This window comes from Eutrigla gurnardus (genome assembly GCF_963514095.1).
Source record: "Eutrigla gurnardus genome assembly, chromosome: 20".
In the NCBI taxonomy this organism is placed as follows: domain Eukaryota; kingdom Metazoa; phylum Chordata; class Actinopteri; order Perciformes; family Triglidae; genus Eutrigla; species Eutrigla gurnardus.
The window spans coordinates 17,462,047-17,480,102 of NC_139931.1; the positions used below are offsets into that span (position 1 = coordinate 17,462,047).

Consider the following 18,056-nt stretch of genomic DNA (forward strand, 5'->3'; position numbering starts at 1 on the left):
AATTCCTCTGTGGTGAAAATGATGGATGAACATGACCTCGGAGCTGTCGAGCTGTAGTAAACAAACATGGACAGAGGAGGGCAGCAGACCGAAGTCTTCCACTGCGTCAAACATACGGCCAAGAAACATTTCAGGGAAGCAAAGAAATGCGCTGGTTCACCACCAGACTGCTCCCCAGGTGCTGTCGTGTTAGCTACCCGCTGGTTTGAAAGACAATGACATTAAAATGAATTCAAATATGTATTGTATGTTTACTGGGCTTATCTGTGTGTTTTTCCATTATGATGCTGATAATGTGTGTAGTACTCGTTGACTAAAAAAATTCAGAATCCTCCAAGATGTACCAGATGAAAAATGCTTTAATTCACTCAAATAGCCAACCACACGTGATGAAATACAGATGACAGGTTGCTATAAGTCGGTACAAACACAGCTGTTAAGTTCTCTGGGTAGAAGTAGGCACTAGCAGAGCAGATCTGGGAAATAACGCCGCCCTGCTGGACAGTGGAACACTGCATGCCAGCGCTCCCGCTCTCTCCCAGTCAGATAAGCGCAGCTGCAATGAAGTGCGAGCTCAAACAACGCACCATCGAACGTCAACGCGGCGGCTCCACAAATCTAAGCGAGAAAACTAAAGTAAGAAGCACCGTAATCATATACATCTATTCTTTTTCCTTTTCAACCAACCAAAGTGTGGTTGCTCATCCCTCAGGTCGGGCAGACGACGCCTCCCACACGTCAACATCAGTAAACTATGAGATGATCCTCCTTTACAAGTCAACACACCAGCCGTGTCTCTTTGTCTCCCGGCGGTCTCAGGAGTGTTACCCCATACTTTCTCAACCCTCCTTCCCTCCCTCCCTCCCCACCCGCCGTGGCCTCTTTGACCCCGCCCACCCCCCGGCCAGGGGACAGCGCTCAGCTGCTGACGACGCGGCCCGCCCAGGTCTCGTGCTTGGTTCCCGGGTTCAGGTGGGTGATGGTCACCTCCACCGCCTGGACCTTCTCGTGTTTAGGAGGGATGGAGCAGATCTTGTAGCTCACCTCGTCGCCCTCCACCGGCACGTACTCGCCCTCGATGCTGGAGGAGAGAGAGAGGAGAGAAAGATTAGGAGACGGTTGAAGCGCAAAAATCCACAGACACAGCTCCTCCTCACACACTCACTCAGAGATGTGGACGAAGATGTCGTTGCCCCCGTCGGCCGGCGTGATGAAGCCGTGGCCTTTGGAGCGGGAGAAACATTTGCAGACGCCAGAAAACGCTGGACCCTCGGATGCACGAGCCGTCCTGGAGGAAGAGGGAGGAAGAAGTGAACTTTGGTGTTAGTGGGTCATGCTATGTAGAGTCGAGGTGAAGTCTGAACAGGTGAGTCTTGAGCCTTTTTCGGAAGATGGCAAATGACTCTGCTGTCCTGACATTAGTCGGGAGTTCGTTCCACCACTGAGGACCAGAACAGAGAAGAGTCTGGACTTTGCTGAGCGACATTTGTTTGATTTCAGCGATGGTGAAATGACCACGTTAGGATTACCATGGCAACAAGTGGGAGTGCAGGGATGCTTAATGATATTAAGTGAATGAATGGCCCTGTTGTCAAATATCAACAACAAATCAATGGTTTTTGACTTTTTCCAGCAATGTGACAAATGACACATTGTTCACCCTCATCGTGAGCGTGTGTTAGATGTGTAGTTACATGTTTCCCCCACCAGGGAGAGCTAATGAGCTGTGTATGTAAATAATACAGTCCTACAGGAGGCTTTCAAGCAACTTGGACAGCAGATTGCTGGAAAACGTTGACTTAAAATGGTATGAAAAGTATGACACACCACAGAACAACTGTTAGCATAAGGGAAGCACTCTACCTGGGTAGTAGTTCTAGTAGTAGTAGAAGTAGAAGTAGGAAAAGTAGCAGAACTTTATGCACGCACGAGGACCTGAACTTCTCCAACTCCTTAACTTGAGCTTCACCAACTTTAAGACATTTTTAGTGATCAAAGGACTCATTCTTTTCTTTATATTAATTATTTTGAAAGAGCTCTGCCTTCATTGGTTGTAGCTGTGAGGCAATAAAATACTTAACTGTCTCTATTACTACTTTTGTTTAAGACGCGGGGAGCAGTTACAGTTTCCGTGTATTGCTGTTTTAAAAGGGCATGAATGGTTTTAATAATGCACCTGGGGAGAGAGTTCTGTCTTTGTACAATTTGCAGCATTAATTCAACCGAAATCTAATAAACCATCAATACTTGGCGTCTGTGTACAATATCGGCAACACTATGTTGTATCTGTGTTTCCCCCAGTAACTAATGAATTCAAGACATCCCCTTCGTACGATGGAAATGTAGCAGCTAATATCACACAGACTAATAGTGATGGTTGAACAGAGTGCATGTACTCACGCTGAGCAGGTCCTGGTTCTGCGTGTGGGCAGAGGGCTGGGGATGAGGTAGCCTCTCATGGGGGACGGGGAGCGGTCTCTGTGCCTGCAGGCTGGAGGACGCAGGGAATCTGACGGCACAACAAACACTGTTACAACGGGACCAACAGCACGCCACACAAAGTAGTATAGCTCTTGTTGTCGATGCTCAAGTTGAAGCTCGTTTTAACTCTGAATCAGACACAGCAACTCGTTGGGAGCGGATAAACTCTGCTACAGTGCAGTTTGGTCAGAAGATGGCGCTACAGGGTAGGCTTTTTGTGCATGGCTGCAAACCACCAAAGTGGACAGAGGTTTTGGTCATCTAACTGTCTGCGAGTTTGAATTGTTCTTTTGAAGAAATCTGAATTTTGCCATTTCCACACAGCTTTTCTAATGAGATAGTAGAGATACTTCAAAAGCATGCACCATATTTCTGAATGGAAACACGGCTGTGGACATCTGACGTATGAGGAGAGCCCCGACGACACAACGCTCTGCTGTGAGAGATCACATGACACAAAGGCGTGACACTCCTGGCTTGTTGGATTTCATGAGCTTATTGCTATTTCTTTTTACTTCTTATTCTTCTTGATGTAAAATCGTATTTTGAAACGTAACTAAATAAATGTAGCAGAGCAACAAGTGTGATATTTCCTTCTGAATCGTCGTGGAGTAGATGGAAAAGGTCAACGAGTAAAGCCTTAATGTACTAAGTAAACTTTAACCTCTATGAAGCATGTGCTACTATCAAAATACAGTGTTTCATATACAGTGATGCATCATTAACTACTGCAGACTGTTGCCATTTCCATTCTGACTCACAAGGTGGCGCCAGCTGTTCCTTCACACCAAACTGCAACTGCCCCCCCCTCCATCTCCCCAACCAACAAGTGGGAGTTTCAGATGCAGCGGCAAGATCACCGACATCGGACTCATAGTCACAATTATCAACTCCAAAAGTGCTGAATTCTTTCCCATAATGCAAAGTGGTTGCATCTTTCCTGAGGTGCTTCCTTCCCTTCCTTGGTAACTTTCCATATCTGTCAAATATCACACTCAAGTTCAAAATGCAGGCTTTTCGATAAATCGCTAAATCTTAATTTCTGAGACTCTCCGTCCACGGAATATATCGTACCATTTCCACTGCTGAAATACCTTAAACTTGCACTCTCTCTGCTGGCCATCAGGGGGCGACTCCTCCGGGTGCACAACAGCGCTGTACATTTAGTCAAGAGTCTCAGGAGTACTTAAAAAGTGCTTTTACCTGGTGACACTGGAGAACGTGGGGATCCTGCAGAGGCTAACGGAGGGGTCACTGACCCCTGGATGGGCGTGGCCTGAGATGACATTGAGTCAAAAGGTGGGGAGGAAGGAGGGGGGGGCGTCACTCAATAGGGAGCACAGCAGAGGAGGTTGAACACCTGGGGAGAGGAGGAGATATGTAGAGCTAGTAGTCAGCATTTGTTTTGCCTGCGTACACACACGTACACGTATACACACATGTACGTGTACACACACACACACACACACACACACACACACACACACACACACACACACACACACACACACACACACACACACACACACACACACACACACACACACACACACACACACACACACACACGTATACACACATCACAGAGTATTACTTAAAAACATGTCTGTTCTGATTCAGGAGAGCATCGTCTCTCACACACACCAAATTGGTGACCCACTGGTTACCGTGGCAACACCAGTTTGAGGACAGGCCGGTGATGCCACAAGAAGAACAGTCCCTTCATTCACCACGGCGTGGGACTGACATCACCGATCATTACAACATGAGCTATGCCGACCAATTAGGGGAAGGCAGAAAAGAAAACCTCCGATGACTGAAATTTGGCTCTATTGTTCAAAGAGAAGAGAAAAACATGGCAAACAATGACAGAGGCACCAGGAGCAGGTTTGTGTGCTACTGGACTCACATCAATATTTCCATGACACAGGTTTCAAGACTATATGACTGTAAAGCTTAAATCATAATTAAAAACGAAGATAAAGTCAAGCTGAAATGTAAAGACCCTTTGAGATTATACCCCATCCTGTTTTACAGCGCACCAAGAAAAAAGCAATGGGAAAATTTAAAATTTGCATTTTTTATTTCCTTTGGGCAATAATAATAAAAAAATTCAACAGACCTCACTGTTTTTTAAATATAGACCTCTATGGTCGAGATACCGAAATACACACAAATATGGACATGCTGTCATTACCCAAAGGAAATAACTGTCGTGGACATTATGTCCACCATCGGGTCGACACCTTATTTCTGTTAATATGTGCAAAACTAACAGCATTCCCCATCAGCCTCATAATTAGCAAATGTTAGCACGCTTACAGGCTTAAACTAAGATGATGAAATCATTATACTAGTGTAACGGTGCATACTATGAGATTGGGAGGATTGTCTCTCAACGACTCAACATGGCATTTTACATAAAACGTCACGTTTTCTGTTTCTCCATCCAACCCCTCCACGAGCATCACTACCGTTTAACCACGACTAGCTTGACATCCAGCTGCACGGTGGTGTCGTGGGGTAGCACCGTCGCCTCACAGCCAGAGTTCGATACCTTCTGTGTGGAGTTTGCATGTTCTCCCCGTGTTAGCGTGGGTTCTCTCTGGGTTCTCCGGCTTCCTCCTGTCTGTCTCTACATGTCTCCCTGTGATAGACTGGTTACCTGTCTGTCTCTACATGTCAGCCCTGTGATAGACTGGTTACCTGTCTGTCTCTACATGTCTCCCTGTGATAGACTGGTTACCTGTCTGTCTCTACATGTCTCCCTGTGATAGACTGGTTACCTGTCTGTCTCTACATGTCTCCCTGTGATAGACTGGTTACCTGTCTGTCTCTACATGTCAGCCCTGTGATAGACGGGTTACCTGTCTGTCTCTACATGTCAGCCCTGTGATAGACTGGTTACCTGTCTGTCTCTACATGTCAGCCCTGTGATAGACTGGTTACCTGTCTGTCTCTACATGTCAGCCCTGTGATAGACTGGTTACCTGTCTGTCTCTACATGTCTCCCTGTGATAGACTGGTTACCTGTCTGTCTCTACATGTCAGCCCTGTGATAGACTGGTTACCTGTCTGTCTCTACATGTCAGCCCTGTGATAGACTGGTTACCTGTCTGTCTCTACATGTCTCCCTGTGATAGACTGGTTACCTGTCTGTCTCTACATGTCTCCCTGTGATAGACTGGTTACCTGTCTGTCTCTACATGTCGGCCCTGTGATAGACTGGTTACCTGTCTGTCTCTACATGTCTCCCTGTGATAGACTGGTTACCTGTCCAGGTGACCCAATGACAGCTGGGATCGGTTCCAGCGCCCCCAAGACCCTGATTACAGGATAAAGCGGTAGACGATGGAAGGATAGCTCGACATCCACAAAACCAACCGGAAAGTGAACAAAAATCTGAAACGGTTAGATGAGAGTCTACGGAGCACAGACAATTAGCTTGTTTTCTGATCATTGTTTAACAGCAGTAAAGATTATGAGGAAAGATGTTTTACTAGTTTTACAAGTTTTACAAGTTTGTCCTAAAATGTCCTTCCTGTGGCTGTCAGGTGACGGACAGAAACCAGATTGAGCATTCAGTCAGGCCCAATCAGCACGGATCAGATGGAACGAAGGCAGATCAAGACTCTGATCATTTCGCTCTGTGGAATCTGATTTCCGTGTTGGACAAGGATGAATAACAGCAACGACAGGCGGAGACATAGCACTGATCGAGATGGCTGATGATCGGCGTCATGCTTACAGATGCCGACGGCCTCTTCCCAGATTCACCGATGGGTGTTAATCCTCCGCGGGTCTCGTCTCTGGCGGTTTATTACACGGTTATAGGAAGGTTTGCTCAGGATTCACACGGTTGGCTACAAACGTCGGCAGCAAGAGGCTGAACAAGTGTTGCAGTTTCAAAGCACAGAGCAGAGTGTCTGATCCATCTTAACCCAATAGACGAGGTTAATGTAATCACAGCCTCTCTGGACGGCATGCTTCCTGCTGGAGGAAAGCAGCCACACACACACACACACACTCTCACACACACTCTCACATACATACACACTCACGTACACACTTTTTAATCATTCATTCACACAGTGGCAAATCAGCCCTCAAGCTAAATGGGGGATGTTAATCAACTTGAACACGATTGTTATTATTTGAAATAACCGAAGAGATCTAGATAAAACATGATATTCAAATCATTCAAAAAGGCATGGAAAGAAGCGGCGCTGTATGAAGGAGGACATTGTGTTCGCTATTACAGCTGGCCAAAAGACGGATCTCTCTCTTTAATTCTTCTGTAAGTAACCAAGTGTACAACATTCAGACAGTGATAATGTGAACATGCTGACGTTAAAGGGGAACTCAGGTCTTGGCAACTGTCAAGCCACGTGTAGAACAACATAAAAGGGGTGTTGCATGATGCGATAACTTGCCTCAAGCGATGTCACACGAGTCGGCGTCGGTTGGGCCGAACACGAACAAGTCTGGAAGTGATAAGAAAAACCGGGTGAGGTGACTTTTGTAGCAGGCCATCTCCTGCAGCCTCATCGCTGCTAAAACGGAGGAAGACATGACGACGTTATTACAGAGAGAGTGTGATGAAAGGAGGTTGCCGTTAAAAGCGTAAAATGATGACCACCATCATGAACGTTTATGGTGGATGAGTCTTTAGAGGTGCAAAACAGGAAGAGCTAAAGGAGCATGGGAGATAAGGAGAGGCTGAAAAAGGAGGTCAGACATGATAACAGGCCTGTGTGTGTGTGTGTGTGTTGAAGTTGCCACCTACAACTAAGAACTATTACCAACACACTAATCTGTGAGGAGTTCAAACCACAATTTCTCTGTTGACGTAAGAGCCGCGGTCGACTTTTCTTCTTGGGAAAACAAACAAGTTGCCACCACAAAGCTCTCAGTGTTCAGCTTCAACGTCAGAATGACATAACCCAAAGTTGTATTTCATTTTTGAGTAATTTATTCAGAACTGGTCCATCGCCTCTGGGATTGCTGCTTCTACCCAGATCTTTTATTTTGATATAATAGTACTCATATTATATGTGATATATCTTTGATAATAAAACATGCTCACAGAGAGCGCAATATTTCAGTCGGGACCGAAGTGGTGGTCAAAACTAGCGAGTATCCACACCCAAGTTCACCAAATGAAAAACCACCCCAACTTCTAAAATATTAAGCTTGTTATCAATAATCAGTCAGATGACGGGCGATACAATGCTAAAAAAAATGTCGTAGCACAGGTTAAAATAAGGGTATTGAGACTTTATCTCGAACTTTGGCAACCACACACACACACGACTAGACCTTTCCTATGGAATTTTCCATGACCAGGGACCCTGCTGATACGGCAAATACCAGTCCAGTAGACACACACACACACACACACACACACACACACACACACACACACACACACACACACACACACACACACACACACACACACACACACACACACACACACACACACACACACACACACACACACACACACACACACACACACACCCCATGTGATGAAGCCATTATACTATATGACCACAGTCTCTGGCAGGATCATACATTTCACAAATCCATTCACTGGTGTAGAGTTTCAGTCTGGCACTCTCTACGGGACCGGATCCATTCATCTATAGCTGCATTCACAGAGAAGGGATCTCATTTGTAAAGGGATAGGCCGTGACAATTCTACATCAGTAATCGTATGTGTCGCTACATTGTATCATTCATGGAAGCTTTTTGCTTCTGTACTAAACACAGACCATCTGACGCACAGTTGCGTGTAGTATTTACGATCTAATAAAAAGTAGAACATTTCCATCATGAACCCCCACATTCGCCTTAATGAATATTAAAGGGTAACTGAGGTATTTTTTCATTTCATTTTTTAGATTTCAGACTTCTTCTCAAGCGAGTTTTGGTTAGACACGATGACGACGACGGTTCAAGCATCTGTTCAACCTCTTTTGTTGGCTCCATCCTTTTGGTAATTCCAGGTAACCCAGGGTTTATTTCTGGACCGCTCGCTCCCACCTGCAGTAAGATTCAAACCGCCCACTCCTGCGGGATCCTATCTCGATGCCACACTGCTGTCACACACGGACACAACTCATAGGAAATAGCCCTGATGAAACACTTTCATTCTGAAAGTACCAGTACTAATCAAATGGAGTATTGTTATGCCGTTTTTAAAGCAGTACATTTCTAGATTCGACATACTGTGCAACACGAAGAATTCAACCTCACTGAAGTTGCCCTTTAAGCTTGTTTTCAGACGTATCCGAGCCGTGTTGAGCCTCTGCTGAGTAAGCGTTCACTCTCCAATAAAAACTGGACTCTTGGCCAACACCTGGCCGAGGCTGCTCTGCTGAGTGAGAGCATCGATTGAAAACGAGCACCCTCTCGATTATTATCTGTGTTTTTATGACTGTTGCATTTTTGCATAGTTGTTATGACTTGATATTTCTATATCTCTGCTCATTTGTTTTGTCCACGTTTTGTGGTTGTGGAAGTTTGAGCTGTTCTGTTGGTCTTTGTTGAAATCTTTGACCTGGTGACAGGAAGTCCTGTCCCCTCCCATCCGGCTGAGAGCTCACTGCTGGACCAGGGACAGACAAACAGACACAACAAAGACACAATCATTTCTCTGATTAGTCCATTCACCTACTGGCTAATTAAAAATGTATTCCAAAGATTAATTTAGAAACATTTAACAATTCATTTTCCCCCAAATAAATAAAATTGTCTGATTTATATCTCAATACTGTTTATAATCATCTTCTTTAAAAACAAATACATTTTCAAAGGTTCATTTAATCCCTGTATGTCCCAGTGACAAAAGTCTGCAATGTAAGTTTAAGTCCTTTTCCTCACTTATTAAGAAAACAGAAAATATAAAACGGCAGAATAACAATGTAAGATCAGGCATACGGCACGGTTATGTCGGTCTGACAAGGTATCGAAAAACCTTGAACCTGAATATTTAAAGAAACAGTAGATTTGAGAACAGAATTTGGTGGGTTGGGGGGGAGAGTTTATTTCATTTCTTTTAGATGTTGCCAACATGTCAGTTCAGTTATGAGCTAACAGCTCTTATCATTCACAATGAGGTTGTTCACATTATAAACTGCCATTTGGAGAAAATAGAATGTAAACAATAAAACCATAATACTTTTAAAATGATGAGACAACACACTGGAAGTTAAAGTGTTGAGAAAAAACAAACAAAAGTAAGTTGGACAGGACGACCGTGTGAGGAATCTCTGTCATTTCCTCCGGCGTTTTCGATTCTCCGTCCTCCCTCACACGTTCACTCAGTTCCTTGTTCGTCCCCGGGGGGGAAACAGAAAGGAGATGCAATGTCAGCAGGGACGAGCTGACACAAAGAAACGCAAGGAAAGTGAACTAACACAGGTTTAAGAGACAGCGGGAGGAGGGTCTGCTGTAATTATATGTTGGAGGAGCTTTGTACCGGAGTGGATTTTTTTTTCTGTGGGCGGCGACCGTCTCCAACGTTACGAAACTTCATGCTACGTTATTTTACCGTAAGGTCTGCCTATGGACATTTAAGGCGAACACATTCAGGTGTCTGGTCATTTGGTATCTGAAGAGCTGGATGAGAAGATAGATGCCACACTCTGTCAGCAGTCGGTTAGGTTAGCTTATTTTAACTATCCCGCTTCTCCTTGCATTCTCTCTGCTGGCCATCAGGGGGCGACTCCTCTGGTCAAAAGAAGTCTGATTGCTTGTAAGTCTATGAGAAAATAATCCTACTTGTCTCTTGATTTATTATCTCAGTAAATATTGTAAACATGCGTTTATGGTCTCAGTCTCTTCTTCTCGTCCATTTAGAGTCCAACAGACCAGAAAGTAGGGGATGATTTAGTGTGATTGACAGGTCACTATTTCAGCGTGGTTTGATTTTTCAACGTTAACGCTTTCACAGGGTGGTTTCATTTCATGAGAGTAAACTGTAACATTTTTGGTCACTTTAAAGTCTCAGGTATTAAAGAAACGACATCACAGCTGCTAAAATATCACAAATATGAATGCAAATCCCGGTATTTCAAAGCTTAAGGGGCATTCCACCAATTTAAAACACATTGCAGTACAAAAAATATGATCATCATCGGCTAATCTGACCAATAAACAAAACAACCGTTTGATCCATAAAATATCAGAAAATAGTGAATGGGCATTTCACATTTTCGGAAACCAAGAAAGAGCTTCTGTAGCCATTGTGGTTTGAGATAAGTGGTTGCAAAAAAAAAAAAAAAAATGTGTGGCCCGGTTTGTTCACAGCTCCGGGCAGGTTTATTGAGGATTAATTACGGACACTAGTAATGAGAGAGGCTGCGTAGGACGCACCACGCAGTCGGTGTTGAGCATCAACGCAATGGTCCTGATCCTTCAATGTGATGACTCACCCTCCGAAGTGCGTCAATGCAGCGTCCGTCCCATACATCAAGCACGCACACATTCATGCGGTCCACACGTACACACGGCGATGCTCAGCAGCCTCCTCCGCGTTCACACGAGGAGCGCTGGCGTCACGTCCATCCACAGATACTGCAAATGGGATTCTATGTAAGAGTTGAGTCATCGGCGTCTTTACAATTACCTGCTCATGAAGATACCTGAGGGCACGAGATCAGCCCTCCCCCGCCCCCCCACTCTATGAAATCAGTTTTCATTTTGCAGATTCTGTTTTATATTTTCTCAAATTCCGTGTTTTTCGTTGATATCTTTTTTTGGTCCATGTTTTTTGAGGAAATCATAGGGCCCTACTCGCTAGACCCCCCCAGCTTGAAAACCACTGCTGTAAAGTGTCTTTTTCTTATAGCTCTAATAACGGGAGTCCAAACAGACCGATTGAAAAACCCAATCTTTAACGTTAAACCTGGCTTATTTATTATGAATATATAAGGTTATTGAAAAGAAAACAAGAGTCTTTAAGTGCTCAATCTGTGTGTTCAAATTCTATGGATGAGGATGATCCATTTCATAAATAAAAATCAAAAGAAGTAGTTCATTTGAAGGGATGATTTATTCATATATGGCTGCTTTCAGTGGAGAGTAGGTGAGGAGTCACAGCATGTCCTCTGATCAAACTTTTTTAAAGCTGTTGATTAGCATGTTCTGTCTATCTGTGTGTTGTCCCCCCCTCCCCCTCTGTCCCGTCTTAATAAAGGCAAAAAGGCCCAAAACACAACAAGGTCGCTGTCTACATGACGTTATTTTTAAGTGTTGATGGAGCAGCTAGCATAGCCTAGCTCCGATTCATCCAAACTCCATTCAAAAACTAAGCAAGTGTTTGCTTGTCGACCTAACAAATCATGACTTCAGACTTTTTACAAATTGTTGTCATTATGTATTTACGAATCTATTACAGCAGTAGTGCATGTAAAACAATTAGACATTCATAGTGAAAAAAAATCATTTCCACAACCTTTTTTTCTACTGTCCATTATTCTTTCCTCTTTGCTTGTGGGGTTTTGCTTATGAGAGTCATTAAATTCAGTTTGATAAATGAACCGCATGGAAGAGGTTTGGGTTTGTCTGTGATAGATATCACTCTGCTATTGAAAGGATGGCATCACACCATATTAGATAGTGAAACTGAGGCTGTGATGAGCTGTGCCCCCTCCATCAGACAAACAGACTATGCAGCAAAGCTCTATAGCTGCAATGAGACCACTAACCTGAAAATTACCGATACACTGCTTTCTCATCAAATTTTACTGCTGTTAATCTGTGAAGCGTTGAAATTAAAGTTTTAGCCAATCCATTTCCCCCATAAACTGCCACATCAACTTCAGTTAAAACCATTCACCAGAATTCAGCACGAAATAGCAGAAGCTGCACTGAAAGGAGGCGACACACTAATGTTCCCAACAGAACCCTGAATTCAGATGAGCACTATTTACAGTCATTTCTTACATACGGAGGAGTTAAAACAGTCAAGTCATTATAACCTTTCAACTTTCAAAACTTGCTTTACTCAATTTCAAAATTCCCAAACAAACCTGCCAGTGAATTTCCTGCCGTTGTGAAATTGTTGCTTTTTCTGGTGGATGGACTCATGTGAAGTCTGGGCCACGGTGACCTGTTCCAGCCTCGCTGTGCTGATGGGGTGACGGACTCAAAGCGAAGGACCAAGACACAAGCAGCAATTCGACCAGCAAGGAAAGGGATTGTGATGAAATGTCAAGGACATAAATAAGACTTGACACGCTGGGTCAGGTTTCTTATAGCAGCTTAAGAGTTTCAGTACATCAACCCTGTTGGTTCCAAAGATTTCACCCTCATAAACCCAGTTGGGATAAGATCAGTTGCAAACTGACAGGAAGTGTGTTTCTTTTAATGCTTGAAACAGTCTGGGTTCTGGTTTCTATCTCTGCAGGTGGATTCATACCACATGCTCAATGAACAGTTACCATGGTGCCCTGACGCCAGCGAGTGTTACCCCAGAAACCTTACACACACATTGTTAAAAGTGATGTTTTGGACATGAAAGGAAGACGAAAGTTAAAAACCCTTCACTTACTCCAACTTACATACTTTAACTCCTGTGTTTGTTTGACACATCCACCTCCCCTCGCATTTTATACCATGTCGCTTATCGAGCACGTCATGTGACAAATACAGCGATCCCCATACAATCCATATTACAATGAAACCCCACAGTGTGTGTGCTGCCCTGTCTTGTGTAGTACCACCATTCACCACATGTGTCCTCATGCGAGTGCAGGATGAGTCCTCAAACATTTGTAACCTGTTTCCAGAAAAGACACCAATTTGATGTAAAAAATACTCTGATGATGATTTTTTTTTAACATACACTATATTGCCAAAAGTATTCACTCACCCAGCCACATAATTGAAATCAGGTGTTCCAATCACTTCCGTGGCCACAGGTGTATAAAAGCAGCACCTAGGCATGCAGACTGTTTCTACAAACATGTGTGAAAGAATGGGTCGCTCTCAGGAGCTCAGTGAATTCCAGCGTGGTACTGTGATAGGATGTGTATATATATATAGATATATATATCCTGGTACTGTGATAGGATGCCACCTGTGCAACAAGTCCAGTCGTGGAATGTCCTCACTCCTAAATATTCCACAGTCAACTGTCAGTGGGATTAGAACAAGAACGACAGCAACTCAGCCAAGAAGTGGTAGACCACGTAAAATGACGGAGCGGGGTCGGCGGATGCTGAGGCACATAGTGCACAGAGGTCACCAACTTCCTTCAGAGTCATCACTACAGACCTCCAAACTTCATGTGGCCTTCAGATTAGCTCAAGAACAGCGTAGAGAGCTTCATGGAATGGGTTTCCATGGCTTGGCCCCTTAGTTCCAGTGAAAGGAACTCTGAATGCTTCAGCATACCAAGAGATGTTGGACAATTCCATGCTCCCAACTTTTTGGACCAGTTTGGGGACAGCCCCTTCCTGTTCCAACATGACTGTGCACCAGTGCACAAAGCAAGGTCCATAAAGACATGGAGGAGAGAGTTTGGTGTGGATGAACTTGACTGGCCTGCACAGAGTCCTGACCTCAACCCGATAGAGACCTTTGGGATGAATTAGAGTGGAGACTGAGAGCCAGGCCTTCCCATCCAACATCAGTGTGTGACCTCACAAATACACTTCTGGAAGAATGGTCAAAAAGTCCCATAAACACACTCCTAAACCTTGTGGAAAGCCTTCCAGAAGAGTTGAAGCTGTTATAGCTGCACAGGGTGGACCGACGTCATATTAAACCCTATGGATTAAGAATGGGATGTCACATAAATTCATATGCGAGTCAAGGCAGGTGAGCGAATACTTTTGGCAATATAGTGTATATTTAGCATATAAAAAGAAACATTAAACATAAGATTAAAACTAGGAATATTGATTTCTCATTTAACTGGGACTTCATACACATTTTCACAAACCGTTTGCTCTTTCATCACATTTCATTCTCTCACTGCATAATCAGTACAAATGCTGGGACATAAGACACAAAATAAAACTGTTTAGTCTACATCATATATCACGCCTACAAGCGGATGGCTAAAAGCTAAGGCATGGAGAAATCTGATTACTGGCCGGCTGCATACCCAGCCTCCGATTTCCTGTTGGGATTTCCATAAGCCGGTCACTCGTGTGCATGGAAACTAAGGCAGAGTGGAGTCAACCAAGATGGTTGACGTTTCATGTGCGAACCCAGAGTGTGCACAAAGTTGCTGCTCAAGCCCATCTCCATAGCGGCTATTTCTTCACACGCAAAGTCTGAGGATTATCACTTTATAACTGGGGTTTAACAAAGCACAACCTGGTTTCACACACATGTTTCCCAAAATACACGCTTGCTTGATGTGGAAGTAAGCTGAAGGAAAATGCCACCTGAAACCATTCCAGTCATATTTCAACGTGACTCAGTGGAATATTCACCCTGGAGGCAAGCAGCAGGTAAGACACACACGCACACACACACACGCGCACACACACACACACACACACACACACACACACACACACACACACACACACAGCTTGTGCGGTTTACGGCCACAACAACATGAATCACTCAATTTTATCGCATTTTATCATCCTGCGACATATTTTCTCTCCAGACATCCAGCTGGATGAGGGCGCTTTCCTGTTTCGACATGAGCACAACGTCAGGTCCATGAAGAAGATGCCTATGCTGTGTAAGAACTTGACTGACCTGGAGAGAGCCCTGACCTCAACCCCATTACGAAGACCTAACTTGCTTTCATTCCTACAGTTTTCACTCTTCGTCTCAGGTTAACATGGAGGGAAATGTGTGCTCTTTCATTCAACGCCACTGCTGAAGCTTTGGACGAGCACGTTTGGCTGCCGGAGCCTGAATGTGAGAGGATCTCCAACAAGCTGCTGCACATGCTCTCGTGTTGACCGGCACCCAAAAGCAGCATTCACACTTGAGAATTTACTTTTCTGGTTCTTCCTCTGCATTATTAAACCTCCCGGCCTCCCTGTTCACTTGTTTATGCTCAAACCTCCATCTACTATCTCCCGCCCACCTCTCTCATTATCACTGCTTTCTTGCCCACGGGGGAATATTACAGCAGATCATATTGCACAATAACATGCAAGGCCTTCACAAGGAGCCCCTGACTTGGCGGCTGTAAAAAACGTAAAAAACAGCACTAAGTGAGCCTTTAAAGTGGACAACAGCACAGTGGACAAGAAGCATTATTGATGGAGTGCACAAATACACGAGGACGCCGCTTTGCAGATTATGCACCTTTGGCCTCGTTATGATACCAAGACCTCGATATACGATATACGTTTACTCACATTACGGTTTAGCTTGTCAAGATGGAAGGCCAGTGCAGTGGTGTGTGCATTCAAGTGTTATTTAAACTCAAACAGCTGGTCAGGAGAAGACAATGATGTTTGAAACTACTGACACGAAAACGAAATAAATAACTTATATTTTTATTTCTAAATCAAATGTGTTTTTTCCTCCTGGAAAACAAAATATGTACGTGTTTACATCAGCTAGTACCAACTAATTTCAACCAATAATATCATGACATCCATCCATCAATCAATCTGAAACTTTTAGCCACACAGAGCTCAAGAAAATGGTGAGCTTTTCAACTTTCAAATTACTCCCACCGTGAACTAGTCCCGCCTCCTGTCCTGTTTCTCTCAGAAATACATCATGATACGGAAGATAGATACTCTGGAAATTACTTTAATTAATATTTAGTTTCCTTACTGACAAAATACTACCAGGATTAGTCAATAGTAAACATGCCACAAATGCTGTTCTATTCATGCCAAGGTGATGCGATTGCCATTCCAAATGGTTAAAAAATAATTTATGTTACCAAAACGCCACCATTAATTTACAAACTCATGTACTCGGACAAAATATCCACTGAATGCCTGGAATAGAAATGTGAGCGCAACCTTAGATTTGACTCCATTTGTAAAAGAAGCGTTGAAGTCAGCTCCTGAACAAAACGTACAGTATAACTATGTAATAACAACAAGCCTGATATACAGTCTATGGTCTGAACAATAAGTGGACGTAGTCATGGTGACGTGACCCATTGGTTTGTGGACAACGGCATAGGAATGTTTGCAACCAGTGAAGGAATTTGGACTGTGGAGGAGCGACGGGTGGATCTGATGAACACAAGCGGCAGAGCTGCAACCTTACTGGATCTGGATCCATCTGGATTCTGGTGTGAAGCTGTTGACAAAGTTAGCTTCATATTTCAAGGTCAACTTAACAGCTAAGTGTTAAAGTTATCTTAGTATCTGATTGTGTTGGTAGCGTGGTAGCGACCTGTCAATCACAAGGTAGCCCCGCCCTAAAGCATACACTGCTTTATGGTCTATCCGACTCTAAATTAAACATTATTTACTAAATGAACATCATGCTGGATTGAAGAAGACTTGAAACTAGAGGTTGAGACCATAAACTCATGTTTACAATGTTTTTGAGATAATAAATCAAGTGAGAAGTAGGCTCATTTTCTCATAGACTTCTATACAATCAGACTTCTTTTTACAATTAGAGGATGGTTGACAGAAGGCTTCCCTTTTCAGAACCAGATGTTGCCGCCTGATTCAGACTTGTGAGGACAACCACATCCTGACAAACTGTGTCATATGATGATGATGACGCAACGCAGTATTTTTCACTCGTAATCTGGGACTTTTTTAAAAATGTTATTATCAGACACAAAAATAACGAAACTCACAAACATCCCTTACCCAGCACATCAGCGAATGTTTTTTGTTTCAACTAAAAACAGGTCGGAGCTAAAAACAAGGGCTTTGCCTCTACCTGTGTGTGGTTAACGCACGCTCACACGCACACTCCGTATAATGAGCTGCTGATAGAAGCTGGCAACATCCTCCATCTCTAAAGCCCCCACAGAACTCATCCAGCACGCTCACGGGCGCGAGCACACACACTTTCTGTTGTTGGCCGGTGTCCCATTGCTAGCTTGTTTGCCCTCACCTCCAAAGTAAATGCCAGGAATGTATCTGTGTAACCGTGTATCCGTAATGGAAAGAGAAGAGTATGGAAATCAGTGGACTTGAACGCCACTAAAAAAAAGTTGGAACGAAAAAAGCAAGTGGCAACCTCGACAGCAACCCCAATTTCCAAAAAAACACGTTATATAAACTAAAGTATTTCTTTATGAAAGCTTTATCGTAAAACTTGACAGCTAGCTTCTGATAACAAATTAACTTGGCTAACGCTAACTGCTGCGGGACTTACCCGTGTGGCGTTCACGGGGATCAAATTGTCAGTTTGAGTGTCTTGAGTGCATCACTCACCTCGTTTCCCTCCAAAAACTTCCCCGGAGGCTGTTGTGAGCCGAAGAAAACGCGTCCAACAACAACGCAGAGACAAGCCTTTGAGTGGAGTTTAGTTGTCCTGTGTTCCTCCGCCGCGAAAGACTCGACGGGTCTATGAGGTTCAACGTCCCAGTCTACCCCTCTCTCTCTCTCGTTTCTGAGTGGGCGTAGTTGGTTTCATAGCAACGTCACCTGTGGGCT

General features: G+C 43.9%; 1 protein-coding gene across 2 annotated transcripts; it reads right to left on the bottom strand.

Annotated features, from left to right (window-relative positions):
* Positions 1-341: 341 nt before the first annotated feature.
* On the bottom strand, positions 342-18,003 carry carhsp1 (calcium regulated heat stable protein 1). Of its 2 annotated transcripts, XM_084038028.1 has the most exons (6): positions 17,835-18,003; positions 6,915-6,965; positions 3,685-3,841; positions 2,401-2,509; positions 1,166-1,288; positions 342-1,081 (listed from the first exon to the last, which is right to left on the bottom strand). In XM_084038028.1, the coding sequence occupies exons 3-6, from the start codon at positions 3,767-3,769 to the stop codon at positions 919-921; spliced, it is 480 nt and encodes a 159-aa protein (XP_083894154.1). In that variant the 5' UTR covers positions 3,770-3,841; positions 6,915-6,965; positions 17,835-18,003; the 3' UTR covers positions 342-918. The 2 variants fall into 2 exon arrangements, with proteins under 2 accessions (XP_083894154.1, XP_083894155.1); XM_084038029.1 differs by lacking the exon at positions 6,915-6,965.
* Between the last annotated feature and the right edge of the window lie 53 nt (positions 18,004-18,056).

Bases quoted from the DNA above. Each gene is read 5' to 3' on its own strand.
- carhsp1 (XM_084038029.1), bottom strand. From the start codon at position 3,769: ATGTCATCTCAGGCCACGCCCATCCAGGGGTCAGTGACCCCTCCGTTA. The intron at 1,289-2,400 runs GTGAGTACATGC...CTCTTCCTCCAG, and splicing joins AGAACCAGGACCTGCTCAGC to GACGGCTCGTGCATCCGAGG. The intron at 1,082-1,165 runs GTGAGTGTGTGA...TCTCTCCTCCAG, and splicing joins ATCTTCGTCCACATCTCTGA to CATCGAGGGCGAGTACGTGC.